Source organism: Xiphophorus maculatus, chromosome 23 (assembly GCF_002775205.1).
Source record: "Xiphophorus maculatus strain JP 163 A chromosome 23, X_maculatus-5.0-male, whole genome shotgun sequence".
NCBI classification, from domain to species: Eukaryota; Metazoa; Chordata; class Actinopteri; order Cyprinodontiformes; family Poeciliidae; genus Xiphophorus; species Xiphophorus maculatus.
Window position 1 is genome coordinate 25,577,336 of NC_036465.1, and position 18,396 is coordinate 25,595,731.

The 18,396-nt window shown below is 41.4% G+C and overlaps 1 protein-coding gene across 1 annotated transcript in view; it reads left to right on the forward strand.

Moving 5' to 3' along the window:
- Positions 1-343: 343 nt before the first annotated feature.
- The window catches only part of LOC102234901 (glypican-4-like), a 49,307-nt gene continuing 31,254 nt past the window's right edge, over positions 344-18,396 (forward strand). The window contains exon 1 of the mRNA XM_005811120.2: positions 344-1,636. Coding sequence (XP_005811177.1) covers positions 1,480-1,636 — 157 coding nt within the window. The 5' untranslated portion in view covers positions 344-1,479. The remainder of the gene's footprint in view (positions 1,637-18,396) is intronic.

The following is an 18,396-nucleotide window of genomic DNA, read 5'->3' on the forward strand; positions in this document are numbered from 1 at the left end:
TAATGGTATAATAATGCAAGAAGACGTTATCAAAGATCAATAAACGTTAAATTTTAATGGACATTTAACGCTGGAAGTGGAAGACATTTTAAATATCCAACGTAAATAAACAAAACAACAGAAACAACAAATAAAGTGAACAATGAAGTCTGTGTTAACACAATTGTCCTTAAAAAACATCTGGGTGAGACCAAAGCACCGGACTGAAGACTTTTGTCGTCCAGTTTTTGGTAGAAAGAGGGAGAAAAAAAAAGAAAAACAATAAATCATGCAAATGGAAATGATTCCGTTTGTTTTCATTTATCATGTGATTAATTGATTTATTTCTTGTTGCGGCAGGCCTAGAGACAAATGCATCTCACATTTTAGATTTTATGAAGAACAAAAACCTGAAACTGTGTAATTTCTCCTCCATTTCTGTTACATTCATGCGACTCCTCATTTGTAATGCAAATTTATTTATCTCTATTTTCACCCGTTTTCATGGTTATGCTGTACGTTTGATAGATATTTATGTGATGTAGTGCTTTCCAGTTGCACATATTGAGATTTTTTTTTTCTTTCTTTCTTTCTCCGCTTTTCATTTTGTCAGCTTTGTCCGACAATGAGCGGAGCCCGTGGCTCCACCCTCAGCTCCAGTCCTGGTTTTCAGCACCGGTGATCCTCCTTCTTGTCTAGACAGACAGCAGGGTGACCGAGGCCAGGCCGGGGAGAGTCCCACTCCGCACTCCAGCCCTGGTGTTCCCGCTCTCCGGCTCTTTGTCCCCGGAACTCGCTCTCACTCCTGGCTGTCCACCGGGGCTTTTTTTTTTTTTTTTTTTTTTTTACTCGCATCTGGATCCCAGTACGAGTCGCAAACAGCCCAGCGTCCTGTGCCGCAGAAACCACGGCGTCTTTAAATTTGGGAAAGGAAGCAAGAACAGAAGAAGAAGAAGAAGAAGAAAAAGGGAAGACAGAAGAAACCCAGCTCTCCTCCGGCAACTTTCTGCGGTCCGCTGTCCTCCCGTGGTTTATCCGTTCGTCGACGCCGTGAAGCAGTTTTTGTGTGAGGCTGTGATTGTTGCCTCAGGTTGGAGAGAAAGTTTTTTTGTTTTTTTTTTTCAGCTCGCTGTTTTCGCACACAAGTTTCCCCCCCCCTTGTCGAGTCTGGGACTTGATACTTAACTAATACCTGTTGCTTTTAGACTCCTTTTTTTTTTTTGTGGTGTTTTTCTCTTTTCTTTTCTGGCTCCCAGATTGTTTGCCGGAGAGCTGGCCTCGGAGCTGCTGTGAATGAAGTTTCTGTCGAGCTGAAGAAAATCTCCATGAGGAAACTCGGCCTGAGAGACGCACCAACTTCGCCTTAACTAAAAGACACCTGGGAGGCCGTCTACCTATTCTGACTTTTAATTTTAAAAAAATTTTTTTTACGGCTTTTATAATTTTTGAAAACATCTTTTTTTTTTTTTTTTTTTTTTTTTTAAACAAAACAACCTTAAAATGAAGTCGCTGTCGGTGCTGTGTGCGGTCTGCACGCTGGCCGTGTTGTCCGCCTCGGCGACCGCGGAGCCAAAGTTGAAGAACTGTAACGAGGTTCGGGAGGCGTTCACCTCCAAAGGCTTCAACATGAACGATGCCCCCAACAAAGTGGTCAACGGTGAGTTTTACCCTTCAGCTCTGCTTTTTAAGCCCCACAGGCTCCTCGAGCGAGGCGGGCAGGGGGAAGCTGCCCCGGGGGGGCTTCATTGTAAAGATTTCCCTTTGCTCTTGTTTTACGTTTTTAACTTGGTAAAGTTGGCTGTAATAACTCCGGTAAACTGGCTTGAAACATTCGGTCACCGTTTTAGCTGTTTCCTATTCTTAGCTAAAAAAAAAAAACAAAACAAAAAAAAACAACTTGTTAAATATGTCTCTCTCTTATTTTTTAATTTTTTAACGCGCTTTAAGTTCGTCCAGGTCTTGAAAACCGCAGCAGCTCAGCTGTTGTTGCATTAAAGCTGCTCGCGTGAAGTGAATCAGAATCACGTTAGTCACTTTTTACGACAACGTGTTTTGTTATGTGCCTGTAATTACAGAGTTGATCAATTGTTTTAATTCAGGCTTAAAAAAAAATGTATTTCCCAGAAACAAGCCTCAACAAGCATGTGCCTCTGGTGACGTCACAGAAGGCACAAGGCAATTAATCTTTTTTTTTTTTTTTTTATTGGCATTTTTGAAACTTTGCTTGTTAAACTTAGTAACAACATTTTACTTGGAAATAGTCGAACATTTGAGGACTGTTTTGTACAGAATTTTGAAAAACATGAAATTTGATTTCTATCCTTTAAAAAAAAAATTCAAAATTGATCAAGGGTGAGATAAAGGTTGAGTTTCCAAGTTTCTTTTTTTTTCACAGTCTACATTTATGTGTTTTCAGATGACCATTATCATATACTTAATAATTTAGATTTGTTTGAACGAACAGAAAAAGCACCCTTCAAAAGCTAAACTTGTCATTTGTGATCTCAATGCTATTTCTAGGATTTAATGAGTTATACATGTGGCGTTTACGTTGGATGCCTGGCTTTTAGCTGGAGGTAGCTTATAGGTCAAGCAGAGGATTGAAATTTCTACTTAATAGAATTCAGAATCACAAATGAAAGTTATCTGTGTTCAATCTTGGATAATCGAATCCCAGCATTATAGATTTGAACAGATCCAAGTTATCCTGAAAGTCACAAATGGATCTGTAAATAAAATATGTAAAGTAAAAACCCAACTAGGTGAACGTTTTGTACTCGAATATCCCACAAGAACTGGCAAAAAAAAAAACAGTAATTTTTCTACCATGCATTCATTTTCTTGTCGTATGCAGACATAAAACTCTTTCTAGTAGAAAGTAAATCAGATTTTCAGGTCCAGGACTGGTCAGACACAAAATGGACTGAATTTATCCATCAGCTATATATCTCTAAGATCTCCTGCTGTACTGTAGGTGTTGCAGTGGCGACACCTTACCTCTCCCATGGCTAAACATTGTTTTCCATGTAGGAAATACTTGCAGCTAATTCATAACAATATGAGGGGGTATAATCGACAGAAAAGCCCGACTCCCTGCTGAACGAGGCCAGGCCTGTGTTTATTTCCAGGCTTCCTCGGCGGAGGCTCCTGCAGCTGTGAGGTGCAGGCGGCCTGCGGTGATTTAGTAAACATTCCTCGTGAACAAGGCTTGTGGATTTCTCTCCTCTGACTCCGCTAGTCCTCGCTTTTTGCGGTCGAAGCTGGCGCTGTTTGAGCCGAACGTGGCCCAGACGAGAGCACATGACGGGACGAAGGGCACCGGCGAAGAGGGGCCTGACGTGTTGGGAATTAGACGGGGGCAGGAGGGCAAGTCAATGAAGCCAATCATGGGATGCAGCCAAGTAATGGAAACTTGGGTAGGGGGGCTGTTACAGTGAAGGCTTTGAGGGGAAAGCAGGGGTTAGGAGGGGAGGAGGATTGAAATTCCTCTGTGGCCTGCATACTTAAACCCTCCCCCACCTTTCTCCATCACCTTTTAATTTTAACAGTAGTTAAACAATTAGTGTGTTGTTGGCAGCTGTGAAGTGGCTCCAGCGTTATGCTCTGGTGTGATTTTATTTATTTATTTTTTTTACAAGCATGGCTGCTGATATTTTGGTTGTGGCTGCTCGTATCTCTTATCAAGTTTTGATGTGCACAATATCAAAACTTGGGTTAAATTTCTTTCTCTGTCGTACTCAAAGCTTTTTGTTGTTGTTGTTGTAATTTTAAGCATAAAACAGCCTATTTTGTCATCATATTGCAAATTTCTAGGTCCTTTTTGTTCCTCGGTGGGGTTTTTTTTTTCTGGTTGTTTCTCACAGAAAGCACTTCAGCAAATCTGCAAACGCCAAACACCACTAGTAGAAGAATCGTGTGTGTGATGGCATGGAGACAAAATGAGCTTTTCAGATGTACGCTGCCTTGTAAAAGTATTCATTCCCTTTACGTCAGAGGTGTCCCGATGCAACTTTTCCCATGCCGATACGATACCGATATAGCTGCTTTGAGTATTGGCCGATGCCGATGTTGACCTGATGCAATATCGATGCAAACTTTTATTACTTATTTGTAGCGTGGAAAGTTGGAAAACGCTTGATAAAGTTATAGTCAACAACAGTAAGTTAGAGAACAACTGACTGGGTCGTTTATCATTTATTATTAACCAGTGGGTCTGCATGTGGGATACATGCGCTGCTGGATAGAAATGCTGGAGTGGAATCCTGGGGCGAACTGCGTCTATCTGCGATTTTAGATGCAGTCTAAAAAGTCTTTCTGTTTTTTTTTTGGGGGGGGGGGGTTGATATTGGACCAATATCAAGATCGGATTGGGACACCTATACTTTACGTTTTTTAAAATATTACAACCACACCCCTCTCATGGAGGAATTAGTTTTACCTTTTGCACTCCAAAAATCCAATTTTTGTGAATTATTGGTCAAAGAAAAGGCGCCATGTTCAAAGAAAACAATGTAAGGACACATAGCAAAGATGTGGAAGAAGGTCCTCTGATTAACTATTTCAAGTCTGAGTGGTGGGAAAATAAATACTGTGCATCATGATGAATAAGGCGTGAACGATGTGGACGTAGTATTTTATAGCAATATTTTGTGGCACTATTGAGATGACGATAAAAAAAAAAAAAGGGTGGATAAAACTGCCATTTATTGCTTCATTTGTGGTAACTCTATGGCTTGGACGTCCTGGCACAACATTCACAGCTGCTTAAACACAAAAAACATTTCGTCTCCAGGTGTCATTTATATCGCCAAGCGGCTCACAGCGACTGCGTTTGATTGTGTTTTTGAATTTACTGACATTTACAGATGCTTTCGTGGAGCAAACAGTGAAGAATATAGTAAAAATAACATTTCCTTCAGTCTTTTGTGACACCAATAATTGAAATTTATCGAGACGACAATAAGTAAAAATTCTTGTAATAGCATTTTCTTTAATGATAAACAAGGTGTAGACCTTTACCATATCGTTTGTCATTTATCGTGATAAATTTCTCATCAAAATAAGAAATTGTTTCTATCATTGTCATGATAAATTCCAAATAATTGTGTTTAAACACCCTGAAGCTGTCTGTATTGTCGGGATTGGTAGTTTTACTATTTTCTCCACTGTTTGTTGCGTGAGAGCATCAATATTATTAAATGCAGCTACAGATTTCACTTCTTACTGTGACTGGTGGCCTATAGTTACCTAAAAATGACAAATCATTCTTAACGTTATCACAATACTACCGCAAAATATGGTGATAAAACTTTGTCGCTGTATAGTCGCCATCCTTACAGTGAAACATGGTGGTGGCTGCAGCATGAGGGGGATGGAGGCTTTTCTCACCAGTCTGACTGAGCTTTGGCTTTACATTTTGTGGGGCGGGAGAAGAAGAAGAAGAAGAATGTTTGGGACAGATAGATGGAGGAAGAGTTCAGGTTAGCTGCTGCTGCGTGAAAATGTTCATGAAGAAAAAGTTTCATGCAGGCAGGAAGGCAGATGTGTGTGAGGGGGAAGCTGAGCTCCAGGTAGTCAGAAAAACTCTGGAGTAACACAAGAATGATGATGATGATGGCAAGTGGAATTAATAATGAACATGTTCTGAGATATTTTAGTGATAATTGTAAAAAGTAAGGGAGAACAATTAAAACAGTTAAAAACGGCTATTGATACAATTTAAAAATATTTTTAAAATGAATAGACACATTTAATAAATCCTGTCAGGGAGAGTTGTTGCCAAAATGTGGAAATGTTCAACAGATGATTGTAAGAATGTTAGGATTGTGTAGTTAAAGTTTGACGTTAGTAATTACTTCAAATTAATTTATTGCACTGCAACCCTGTGAAGGTGTCCATGCTTTATGTTTTATTATTCTGTACATCTGTATGGTGAACTTATTGTCAGTAAATTGGTTTTCATAGAGTTAAGAATAAAACATACATTTTCTATAATTTGATTGTACTTGTGGGGTTTGTAACCGAAAGAAGAAATAAAAACTGTGGCTGGTGAAATGTCTGAGATCCCGGTAAAAAAAAACTTTCGGAGAAAGTTTTAATTTCCACCCCTGGACGTACCTAAAAAAATTTCAACTTCAGAGCTGTGTTCACAAAAAGTGTGGGAAACCATGGATTATTTTTCTTTCTCTTCACAACTTCTTGTGGTCTTTCTTGCTGAATCCCAATAAAATTCACTGAAGGTTGCGGTTCTAACAAAACAAAATGTGTTGAAGGGTTATGAATGCTTGAATAATGGAAGACACTGTTCATCCAGGCTTGGATGTTTCTCTTTGATAGACACTGTAGTAAATGATTCAATGGGGGGGGAAAGACTGTTAAGAGTCTCCAGATACACCCTCAAAATGTCTGGTTGAACTTCATAATTAAGCAATAATTTTAACTCGGTGAAGTTGTCAAAATGCTCATCCTGAATTAATTTCCCTTTCCATTCGGCTCGATAGACGTGCGTGACAACAACACATCGAGAAAGGATTCACTCGCCATTCTTGGTTTTAATGCACGTAGATTTGGACTTGCCCTCGCTTTGGCGCAAACATCATAAATCCAGCGTGTGGAACATGAGTTCTCGGGTGGAGACAGACATTCAGAGATCGCATTTTGAACCGCAAGCATCTCAAGTTGTTGTTGGCAGCCAACAGATAAGAATTAATGTGCGTTACCGTCGAAATTACCCACCGCTTTATCTGAAACCAGACACGAGTCGGTGAAATGTTTTTTAGGCGGTGAAACTGCAGTGGAAACCCAGACTGCTCGAGTTTAGACGGAATGAAGTGATACGGAGGAACAGCAGGCTTGCTTGGTAAATTCCTCCGTTATCCCATGGTATCAGCTGAACCGCTTCTCATGGAACCGGTTCAAGACTTGGCTTCCAAGTTTTCTTTTTGTCTGTCAGAGGATGACTTATTTGTGGCTTGTGGTGGAATATTTTGCATAAATTGGGAAGTAAATTTCCCCAACACAGTGAGTAAATAATGTTGGCAATCATGGAAAATGTAAATGGTGGTTTTTGCTGCCTGACTTTCAACTAATACTGTGTGCAACTGTTGTATTTGATTCTTTAAACTACAACAGGCTTTCACTGGCTGAGTGGTGAAGATCCTGAGAATTAATTTATTTGCTTGTAGATTAGAAGTAAGAGCCTCACCGTGTGAAAACCTTGACTAAAACGCAGCATCGTCATGGCATCACAGTGTAAACTTGGGCCAAATGATCAAATCGGTTTTAAATCATAACAGCAATGATTATCTCCTCATCTGCTATGAGTTTGATTACTACAGTTGGTTTTATCATCAGTGCCATTTGTTCTTTTTCACTTGTACTTTGACAAAAGTTTTCAGGCAGTGTTCCTGCACTTTGTTTTCTACATCAAACGAACTAAAACTTTTGAAAAACCACTTCGCCTGTGGTGACGCTGGACCAAGAACGACTGAGATAAATGACATGAAAACGTCTAAGGACGACGCTGAGCGCAACTTTCTTTTTCACAAAATGTAAATAAAAACGGAGTGGTGTGAGATTTTAGCCTTTGAGGATTTCTGTTTTGTGTTTGGTAAAAGTTTGAGCCATTTCTCCCGCTGGTGCTAGATTCACACGTTTGTTTTGGTTGTATTTACCCTTGATACGCTACGCTGTGGTTAGCTTCCTGCTTTTGGAGCGCTCTCCAGTTCGCTTGGCATTTAAACGGCACCAGAGTTTACTTCAACCAAACCCAGACCTATGTTTGTGCTCCACAGTTTGCTTTTCTGGTCCTGATCAGGGTTTAATTTCCCATTCACGCTTTTGCAAATGAACCAGACCTTCTAGACCAGGGATGCCCAAACTCGGTCCTGGAGGGCCGGCATCCTGCACGTTTTAGTTCTCTTCCTGGTTTACTGCACCTGGATCCAATGATGGCTTGTTAGAAGGCCTAGGAAGAAGACTGACATGCTGAAAAGGTTGTTGGTACCACCAGGAGGACCGTGCAGGATGCCGGCCCTCCAGGACCGAGTTTGGGTACCCCTGTTCTAGACAAACAAACTAGATTTTGATAAAAGCGGACTAAACAGGCCTGGTGTGAATGCACCTTTTGTTGGCTACAACTTATTTAAGTCACATAGAATTATATTTACCTCTCTCTACTTTATAGGACCATAGGCAGTGTATGCAGACAGTTTAACTGGCTATTAAATATGAAATATTTAGGTTGAGGCTGTGCCTTTATCCTTTCACTCTCCAACAGAGCCTTTTAGAGAAATGAAAACCTTCAGACTTTTTCTTCCCTTCGCCTCTCACTCAGTTTCATACCATATCTTTTTACATCCATATTTCCTCTTAATAGAGAGAGAAATCTGTACAATCACATCAACGTGGAAAGTCTTGTTGTTAGAATTGGTTCCAGTCAGTAATAGCTAAACAACAACATTAGCACACTAATAAATTTAAAAAATGCCCCATTGCTACTTTGATAGCTGACTCTTTCAACACGGTGAAAGAGTGTCTGGTTTGCCTTTGTTCTTCAAAATAAGAGTCTCAAACATGGATACAACAACGTGTCAAGTCAAAAATACTTTAACTCCAAAGTCATAACAATAGCTTGAAGTGACGTCACCACATGTAGCCACATGGTCCCAGCCACTGGACAGTTTCTTCCTGGAAAGACTTGACGAGCAACATCATGGAGTTTAAATACGATCTCGTTGTACCTTTACCTATTATTCTGACTCTTTCTCTTCCTTCTCATTTGAAGGATTTAAACCACAGGAACAGTATGATGGTGTCAGTTTTGAAACCATAACTTTTTGAGTTCTTGAGGGAACTAGCGAGTGCACTCACTGCTTAGCTGGATTCTTCAATGCACTGTTGTTGTTGTTTGGGTTTTTTTTCTTTATGAAGTAAAATCTCTTGATCATACCTGTGCCTAAACTTGAAGTGTTCATGACCACAGCTCGTCGGCCGGATCGAGAGGCTGTCGTCTTCAGTCCCGCATTGCGAGGAATCTTTCCCGCTAAGCTAACGGAGAGGAGGCAGCTTTCTCAGAAGTGTAACCGTTTGGAGAAATAACAGGCTGGCCATTGCTGGGACATTCAGCAGATTAGATAAAGGCGGTGGGGACGAGGGTGCAAGGTCTGCAGGCATTTTTTGTTTTAGTCCAAAGATCAGGATGAGTGGCTCTGCTCAAAACAGGTGCCTAGGTTTCTCACTCCTGTAATAATTAACAAATTACCCATTGGCCAAGTGTTCAACTTCCTCTGTTGAGGTCAAATCTAAGGCCTAAAGATGTTTTCTCATTCTTCATTAGAAAAATGTCAAGTCTTTTTGGATTCACCACAGCAGCAGTAGAAAGTTATGCTGTAGTCAAAAAGTCATTTTGCATTTTTATTGTGTTGTCTTGTATTGTCTTGAGCTTATTTACCGATAGCTCTCATTAAAAGGAAAGTGAGTTAGGTATTTTTCACACACTCTACAACAAAGCTGTTTAGATAAATGCATTATAGTTTTTTTTGTTGTTGTTTTGCTATGAAGTCCCATTCCAGTGGTCAATAATCCATCTGTGTTCTACAAAATTGTACATTTATTAATCTTGCCTCTAAAACAGCTGCTATGGCTTGAAACTGGCTTGGCTTTATCTCTGCTCCTCTTCTGGCCCTACAAACGTCTCCACAACCGGCAGGGGGCCTGGCTTCTCGGGTCGCTTGTGTATCTACAACGCTACGCTATCGGTGTGTGGAGTTGGGGACATTTTTGGACCCCCACCAACACCACACATCACGCACTGTAATATTAGCAAGTTAGTGACCGTTCTTTCCTTAATTTTGAGTCATTAAATTGTCTAAAAAAAGTATTTAATTCATTTCCTGCTCCAACACACTTGCAAAGGCCTGGTCATTAACTATTCATTTGATTCAAGTGTGTTGGAGCAGGCGTACTTATAATTAAACATGCACAAACTTTTGATTGGGGGCCTGTCCGGTGTTCACTCAACCCACTCGTCCGTTGACCTGCTGGAGATCAGGACCAGCTTTACCACAACCAGGCAAGAATTAAACAGAAAAATTGACAAGGTGATAATTGTGCACATAAATATATCTTGGCTGCTTTTTATTTTTATTTTCTCCAAACAGCGGCTTTTGTTTTGAAGGCAAGTGCCGATAGCCTCTGCTGAGGGGAATTCACCAGAGCTAAAGGTTTTCTAGCGAATCTACAGTTTTTAGCAGCACACAGAGATCCAAGGAATGGCTGCACAATGCATCACTGCAATATCAATGGACACATTTCAAAGGACAATTTGAAACACAATATTTGTTGTTTTCATTTACAGTCACCATGAATAACCACAATGGATCCTAATAAGATATCAATCCTGCTGTATGGAGTCTGACTGTAGTAAATGTCTCCACCCAGCAAGCTTTGATGGCTCTAAAGATGCCAAAGGTCATAGTGTTGGAAATTATAGCATTCCAGTTCAATTTCCTAGTATCTAACAGCCTTACTTCAAGTGTTTATTTACTGAAGTGAAGGTAGGTTGGCTCTGGTTCAGGAGAGCCGACTGCTGGTAAACACTCTGAATTTTCCAATTTTCAAACTTTTCTCTGTTGCGTTTCTAAAAGGTCCTCATTTGTATTGAAATAAGTTGTATGTGTAACTTTGTTTTTAGTTGCAATTACTACTGTTGGCAACATTTTCATATTCAAAGACATTTTGCAAATAGTTTTTAGAGAAGCAAATTTAAGATGCGACAATAAGCGCTGGATTTGAAACTTGAATGTTTCAAGTTTATTACCTTATGTATGTTTAACGTCATTATTTTAAAGAAAGGAGTGTAGTACTTGAATTTACCTTTCACAATAAAGGTACTGTAAGTGATGAAGGCTGCTGGCTGACAAAGCTCCACATTGCATCACTTTGGATCCTGTAAGTGATGCTACTGGTTGAATCAAATTCACATTAAACAGATTCTTTAAAAAAAATGGTAATAAAACCTTTATTCCATTTGTGAAAACACAAAGAAACATTTGTCAGTGTTTCTTGGCATTGGAATCACCTTGGATTAGGACAGTCACAAAAACCACATTAAACCAAGACATGATTATTTTTGCTTGATTCTTGAAACTTTTGCTTTGTTTGTAGAAATAGAAATTAGGATTCTAAGTTTTCCAAAACGATGCCTAAAAGCTTGTGGGATGCACATATCGTTCAGCAAGCCAACTTCTTGCTTCAGCATGACCTTAGTTTTACCATTTGAAGCTCCATCCTTCAAGAAATCATAACTGGAACACAGAAGCTGTCTAACCTTTGCTAAGTTTGTAAGAAGTTGTTTTACATTTAGTCGAAGGACTTCAGAATCACTATTTCACACCTACAAATCTGACTCGCTGAAGTCAGGAAATTACTCACTGCATGTTAAATGTGGCTTATGTGTGCATCAAGTCTTTAAGCCTCTGACAGCAGGGCTATGGTTCAGTCTTTGTTCATGCATGTGTTATAAAAAGTTCTCACTATCAAAACAGAGCCTTTTCCACGGTGGAATAAGCTGCACAAACATTAATATCAATGATTTGTTTACAGAAAAAATGTTTTGCAGGGCTGGATAATAAAACAGCAGCAAAAGCCAAAGCATGAGCAATGAGCTCTGATAACATTCCTGAGTGATGAGCTGAGTCCTTGCAACGCTGTGCCAGGAACCAATTCAGCTCTTCTGCACATTTTCTGAGGCGGCTTTAGATTATGTTATTGAGTTTGTGTTTGTTAGCATAGCTTAAGTTTAAACAGATCACATCTGCTTTCAGTTCACACTTATGCTTTTGCGCATTTGGTTTAATGAGAATGAAACAAAACATTTTTACCGCACTTCATCTTCTAGTCGGCTAAAAGCATTGATAGTTTGATTGTTCCTGGTGTTGACATCTCACCTGTCAAGAGTTTAATGATCTATAATTGAGTTTAAGCTTCATTATGTTGGGGCCCCTGAAGATGGGGGAGCCTAGCCAACTACCTTCACCTGCTGGGGCTGGGTCACGTTCTCAGACCCAGCAGGTGAATGTGACCCAAATTGAGATGTTAAAAATTTAAAATGTACTCGTATGTAGCCAACATCTGACTTTTTCACAGCAGTTTGAATGTCCCAATTCCAATCGTTTCAACCCCTCCAAAAATCTGATTTGAAACGCGTCCAGAAGAAGCCAGATCTGTCATAAACATTTCTGCTTCAGTGCTTTTCTGTTCCAGTGAAGTGCATCACACCACAATCCCACAACTCTTAGCTCCTCCCACAAATTCAAACAGACTTTTCTACATACGTTGATGTCAGTGCACCGCAAAATGCAGTTTCTATTAGTTGTACTTTCTTTTCACTAGTTTCATACATGTTATGATTTTGTGACAATCCCGTTGGCTCTCATTGCTAAATAAACTTTAAAACTGATCCAAAGATGGGAGCATCCATTATTACTTCTGTAAACGGTGCGTTGCTGTGTCAACGTTCTTCTTCTGCGTAGGCCTGTCACGATAAACGATAAATCAATTAATCGTACGATAAATTAAAACTATCGACGTCATTTCAATCATCGGCATTATCGTCTCTTCCGGCCTTTTTCTCTTTCTGTTGATGACACCGAATGAAAAAAGGCTCAACTCCGGTGCTCTCCACTGACCCTTCCTTCCTCATTTTACTTAGTGATTGTCGGCCCATTTTCAAAACCTGACAGACCACACATTACCCGACAGAAATCCTAGGTATAACGGTTCGATCGGGTTCGTTCCTGCCGTGTGGTGTCCAACAATGGGCACAAAATAATGGCTACAAGTCCAGTGAGCTAATTTTAAAACCAGGCATTAATCAATGCGTTACTACAATCTACCTGCAATGCATGTGGCTAGTGTCAGCGTAAAGTCCTGACTGAATGAAAATCATTAGAACCTACAGTATTTACGTCACGTTAACGAAGAACAGCTGAAAAGTTACCAGGTTTATCAACTGTGGTAGCAATTTCGCTTCAACTCCTCCTCTTGTCATTTCTATTCTTTGCATGTTGAATAAACATTAATGTTGTTTCCACATATCATCTCCAATGTCCGCTGGACTTCGGGTTGCGCCGTGTCAGCTGTTTGGGATTCCCCCTCAGAAAACACGAGGAGAATCCTCGCTTTCTGATTGGCTACCTGTCACATTCAACAGGCTGCGTTAAGATCCCAGTCGGGGGAAAAAAACCCTGATTTAGATCGGAGCGGCAACGACGATCTACCGTAACACACCACACAATCTTAGAAAGACCAACGTTTTAAGATTGTCGTAAGGGGAAAAATAGGAGCAAAAATCATGTAGTGTGAATTATTGCATCAGGTAGTCGATGTGCCCATCTTCTCTATTTAAATCTAATTATTACTGAAGGGCAACATAATATACAGACTTCATAATCTGCACTCTTTTGGTTGAATGCAGTATTTATTTCCACTTTGGCTTTATGTTTAGTTTTTTTCAAGTGAGACTGAGAATCCATTTTATTTTTGTTTTTGGTTGTTTTGTTTATTTTGTTTATCAGCTCAAGTGTTTAGTGTTCTTTTGAAAATAAAGCGTATCTATCTTTGGCAGGAAATCGCATGCATTATTACGTCATTTACATTAAATCAGTGTAAAAAAGTCTTCAAACAATATTATCGTTTATCGCAATAATTTTTGAGACAATTAATCGTTGAGCAAAATTTGCTATTGTGACAGGCCTACTTCTGCGCATGCTGGTTGCTGCCTTGGGGCAGTGAACCGTTCACACAAAAGTCCAATTACAGTCGCATCATTCATCAGTATGAAGAAGCACGCAAATAAAATCAGATTTCATTAAAATCTGCAGCGTAAACATAGCCACTGTGTGTGTGTGTGTGGGCTCTTGTTCTAGAACAGGTTTTGGTTCATTTGCCTCTGAATGTTGGTGTTTTGTTGAGCGCCAACGCTTGTTTCCGTTGGTTTTTGGAAACCAAGCAACGGGTTTTTGGGACGGGTTTTTGGAATCCCATCAACGTGTCATTGATGGAATGCGTTACACAACATGGAAGAAAACCCTTCACCCGTTGTCCAACATGTTTGTTGCTCCTTTGAAATGGCAAATGGCCTGTACGCTACACTCAGTCCTTGGGTTACAGCCACATCTGCATCCATGTAGCAGCGCCACCAGCCCCTCTGACCACCATCAGGCAATGTGGATGAAGTGCCTTGCCCAAAGACACAACAACAGAGGTGGACAGTTGTTGTGGGAATCGAACCAGCAACCCACAGACAAACTCTTACTCGAACTCCTACTCATATGATGAGGCCACGGGCAGTGTCGTGGTTCGTGCGGATGAACCTGGTATTCCACAGTGCCCGACTGGATTTGGCGTTAGGAAATCTCATTCTTCCGGCAGAAACACACAACTGTGGTTCACATTCACAGATCTGTCTCCGGAAAAGCCCTGTGCGTGTCCAGATGGGGTCAGAGAAGGGAAACGGGGTGGAAACATGTGGCAGTTCTTATCTGAGTTGTGCTATCACAGCATGGCCACCTTGAGATCTCCGGGGCTGCTGTGGCATCCTCTGCTACATGGCTGGCAACAGCTGCTTTATCACCGTCCCAAAACAAACCAGCATATCCCAGCCTTCCCAACACAAGACCGAGCACGGCCAAAGCTACAGGAATGTTGGCGAAATTAGCTGTGTGGAAATAGTTTTGACATCCAAGAACTTGTTTAGTCTTTAGCAAGAGTCCTCAGTAACGGGTGAATGTTAAGTTCCTCTGGTACGCTCATTTAGTATGCTCTGAGTGTAGCATCAGCTCAATAGCTGTGTGTGTGTGTGTGTTGGCTGAGTGTCCGTTATTCCATCACTTCACATCCTTTGCTTCGGTCCGTGCCTTCAGTCCCCTCAATGAAAAAGGACAAGTGAGCGACAGATCAGTAGGGGGTGGATGCTCTGTGTGGGAACAATTGAGCACCCCCCCCCCCCTCTCTCTCTCTTTTTTTTTTTTTTAAGGCTCGCCTTCCCTCCCCTCCTCTCAACACATTCCACACCGGACCACCAAGACCTGCACACAGGAGTCCTGGAACTGGGAACACAGGGCAACAAAGAGAGCGCTGGAAGAGCCGAGAGAGGATTTGACTGACAGGAAGGCTTTTTTTTCCTCTGGGTCAAAGTGATTTTTCCAGGGAAAAAGTTGGTCCACAAGGAATATTTAAATCTGACTGGATACATACATGCATTTTTACAAACACATGGCTGCCTCACCTTGATTCAATAAAGGTTTCCTCCCCCGAAAGGACCCAGGTCAGAGTATTTTTAGCATTCGTGACCGCAGTTAAACTCGACTCCATCCTTTTGGTGGCCACAGCAAACTGCGAGAAATCCTGATCTGGCTTTGTGGTTTTCCGTATTTTGAGCTGAGCGATCCCCTCCCCCCTGCCACATCCACCAATGAAGTTCCCCGTTAACACATCCTGTTTGCAGGCTGTTAAAAGTTGGCCATTTCTCTTCCTCTCCATCTGTCCTGACTAACATGTCAGTTCATGTTCTTGTCCCGCTGTTCCCTCTCTAGCTGCTTCTGCGGGAGGTTTTGTTCTCTTCCCTTCTTTTCCTGTCTTCATCCCTGAGTGATGATTTTTTATTTTCTTTTTGCTCTTTTCTGTTGTTCCTTACAGGTTCTTCCTTTCTTGGCTTCTTCTAACACACCTCTCTGTAATCTCCACTGCTTTTGCTGGGCTTTCTTTTGGCTTTCCTGGTTCAGAATATGTGCTGATGTGAATATGTAGAGGATGTTCTTCCAAGATAAACATCGCCTGAGGCACCAAACTCCCTATAATTATGATTTGTACCAAGTGTATATTTTTCCCCACTATTTTATTATGAAACTTTAAAAAATACTTGACTTACAATTGGCATGGGTCAGAATAAGATTCCTGAATGGAAATACAACATTTTCAAAATTTCCAATCCATTATCTAGTTGCTTTGATTGAACAGAAATTCACACTGCTTCTAAAGCTAATATATTCTTGCAGTTAGAATATACATTTGCAGCTTAAATAAATAGACTTGAATAACCTTTGTTCAAGGTTTTTTTTTCTTTCCAATGTTCCATTTCTGACAATCTGATTATTGAAATGACCATTAAGATGATCTTGAGTTGTTCGTGTTGTGTGTGGTGTGTTAAGAGTGATGTGGTCTGTCATGAAGGACGTCAGGATCACTCTGCCGATTATCCCTGATTTTAGATCGACGTTGGATCGTCTCGACCCAATGTTGCAATGTGTGCGGTGGCGCTCGCGGACAAAGGAGAACGCAGCCTGTTGAACGTGACGTGTAGCCAATCAGAAAGGGAGGTGACGGAAACACTGACGAACAAGCAACTTCTATGGCGCATCAGAAACTTCGGTGGACACTGTAGACGTCTCTTTCTATTGTTTTTCTCTGTTGGACAAAGTCCACAAACTATCACTGTCGCTTCTTCTCGGTCGGCCATGTTTGTTTCCTCTGAACTCACGTTTGGTCTCAAGAGGTTTTTTGAGATTTCCCGACTGAAATCTGGCCTACAAGTTGAAAATCTTGCCAGTCAGTTGCTAGGCAATGTGAAGCAACACGTGTGAGAGTGGCAGCACTGATCATACTTTGTTTCTAAAACTGAGAATAGCCTTATCCTTCAACTTCTGTGGGATTCAGAACTACAAACTTACTGGAAAACATGCTGCTGCACTTTGTTGGTTTGAGTAGCTGGAGGGGAAGAAAGTGCATTATTTTTAAGTCAGCAGATCGGACCTCAAGGAAAAACTGACACCCGTATCAGTCAGGAAAAACTTCATCCAGAATAACCTCGGATCAGTTCACCCCTGCGGCTGCTTGTGGACAACTCCTCTGAGGCTCTATGTCGCGCTACGTGATCTCCTCTTAAACAATCGACTCTGCTGATGCTCTCTCAAGTCCGTTGTCATCTCTTCTTTTTTTTTCTACCATCCTCTCTGATATTTGAGCAGTGGTTTGTTTCTTTTGTGATGCTCGTCTCGCTCGTGGTGTCACTCAGCCAGCTGTGAGGAGTGTGGCAAACAGCCACCGGCTCTGATCTCAGCCTGCCAGAGTGGAGTGTGAAGTCATGTCACCACATAGTTCCCCGGTGGCGCGTGTGGGCGTGTAGGTGTAACCCTACCGAGGTTAATGGAGGTTTTTAATTTCTTGGGAGCAGCCACGGCCCGCTGCGTGTCGGCGTTGATAGTCGTGGTCATGGTTTGGGTTTGTGGGGCTTGTCCGAGGCCTGCGCAGTTCGGAGGGGAGCAAAGCCAGGGACTCTCTCGGGGCGTTTGGGCCGAAGCCTCGCTGCTGGGCACAGGCCAGAGGAGCCGTAACTCCCGCTAATCACACCCAAGGCCTGCATCAAGACTCCCACTGACGACGAGCCTCTCGCTCGGCTCGCATATCCAAAACTCAGTTAGCCTAATAGGTTTCCTAATATTTATGCAGTCCCGCTCTGCAGTGCTCGCTCTTGGACTCATTTTCTCATAAATTACAGGGCTGGAGATCAAAACCTCAGCCTTTTTTTTTTTTTTTTGTCCAAGAGAAAAGAACGAGCCGCGTCTTCAGCCGCTTCGCATAGCTGACTGCGTTTGATGCCATGTGTTAAAGCAGCTCGTCAGAACTCTGATTTTCAAACGGCAGACAGCCTTCTGGCCTAGCGCCGACCGGAGAACGGGGCTGTAAAAAGAGGAAAAAAACCCACACATGAAAGGATCAAATATTTTCTACAATGATGGGTCCAAATCTGCAAATCATTAGATGAGTTTTTTTTTTTTCTTCTTTTTTTATATGCAATTAAACAAATAGTGTGGGAATGCAGGAATCTGCGCAGGGTTTTGGAATAATGGGAGTCTTCTGGGCAGCAAGTAGCTTTGATTTATTGACACATTGAGAGCATGTCATCGGGAACAGACTGAGCCATCCATGACTGAGGCCCCATTAAACCTTTGTAGCTTAAGGTTTAGGCTTTCGAGGTCCCTTTGACAGGCAGCGATGAGTGGTTCTCTTCCCACCGCCCCCGCCGGTGTCCAGTATCCTAAAGCCCAACAGGTATATCAGAATCTTTGTTGCTCTTTTGTGGCTTTGAGCTTCCAGAAATCGGATCCTGTACCTGACCTCATTCTGCCTGGGGGGGCTTCGCCAGGCCTCTGTCCTGCCTCAACATCTGGTCAGATGCAGGCAATCATTTCAAAACTCTTTACCTGTCGCAATCAGCAGCTCTTCAATTAATCTCTTGGTGAATTTAAAATGACTCCAGTAATTTCGATTCTAATATATAATTTTTTTTTTTTAAAAACAGATTTTGCTTAGGCATCATTACCCATTTTATTTATGGTTCTGATTGTGTGTGGTTTT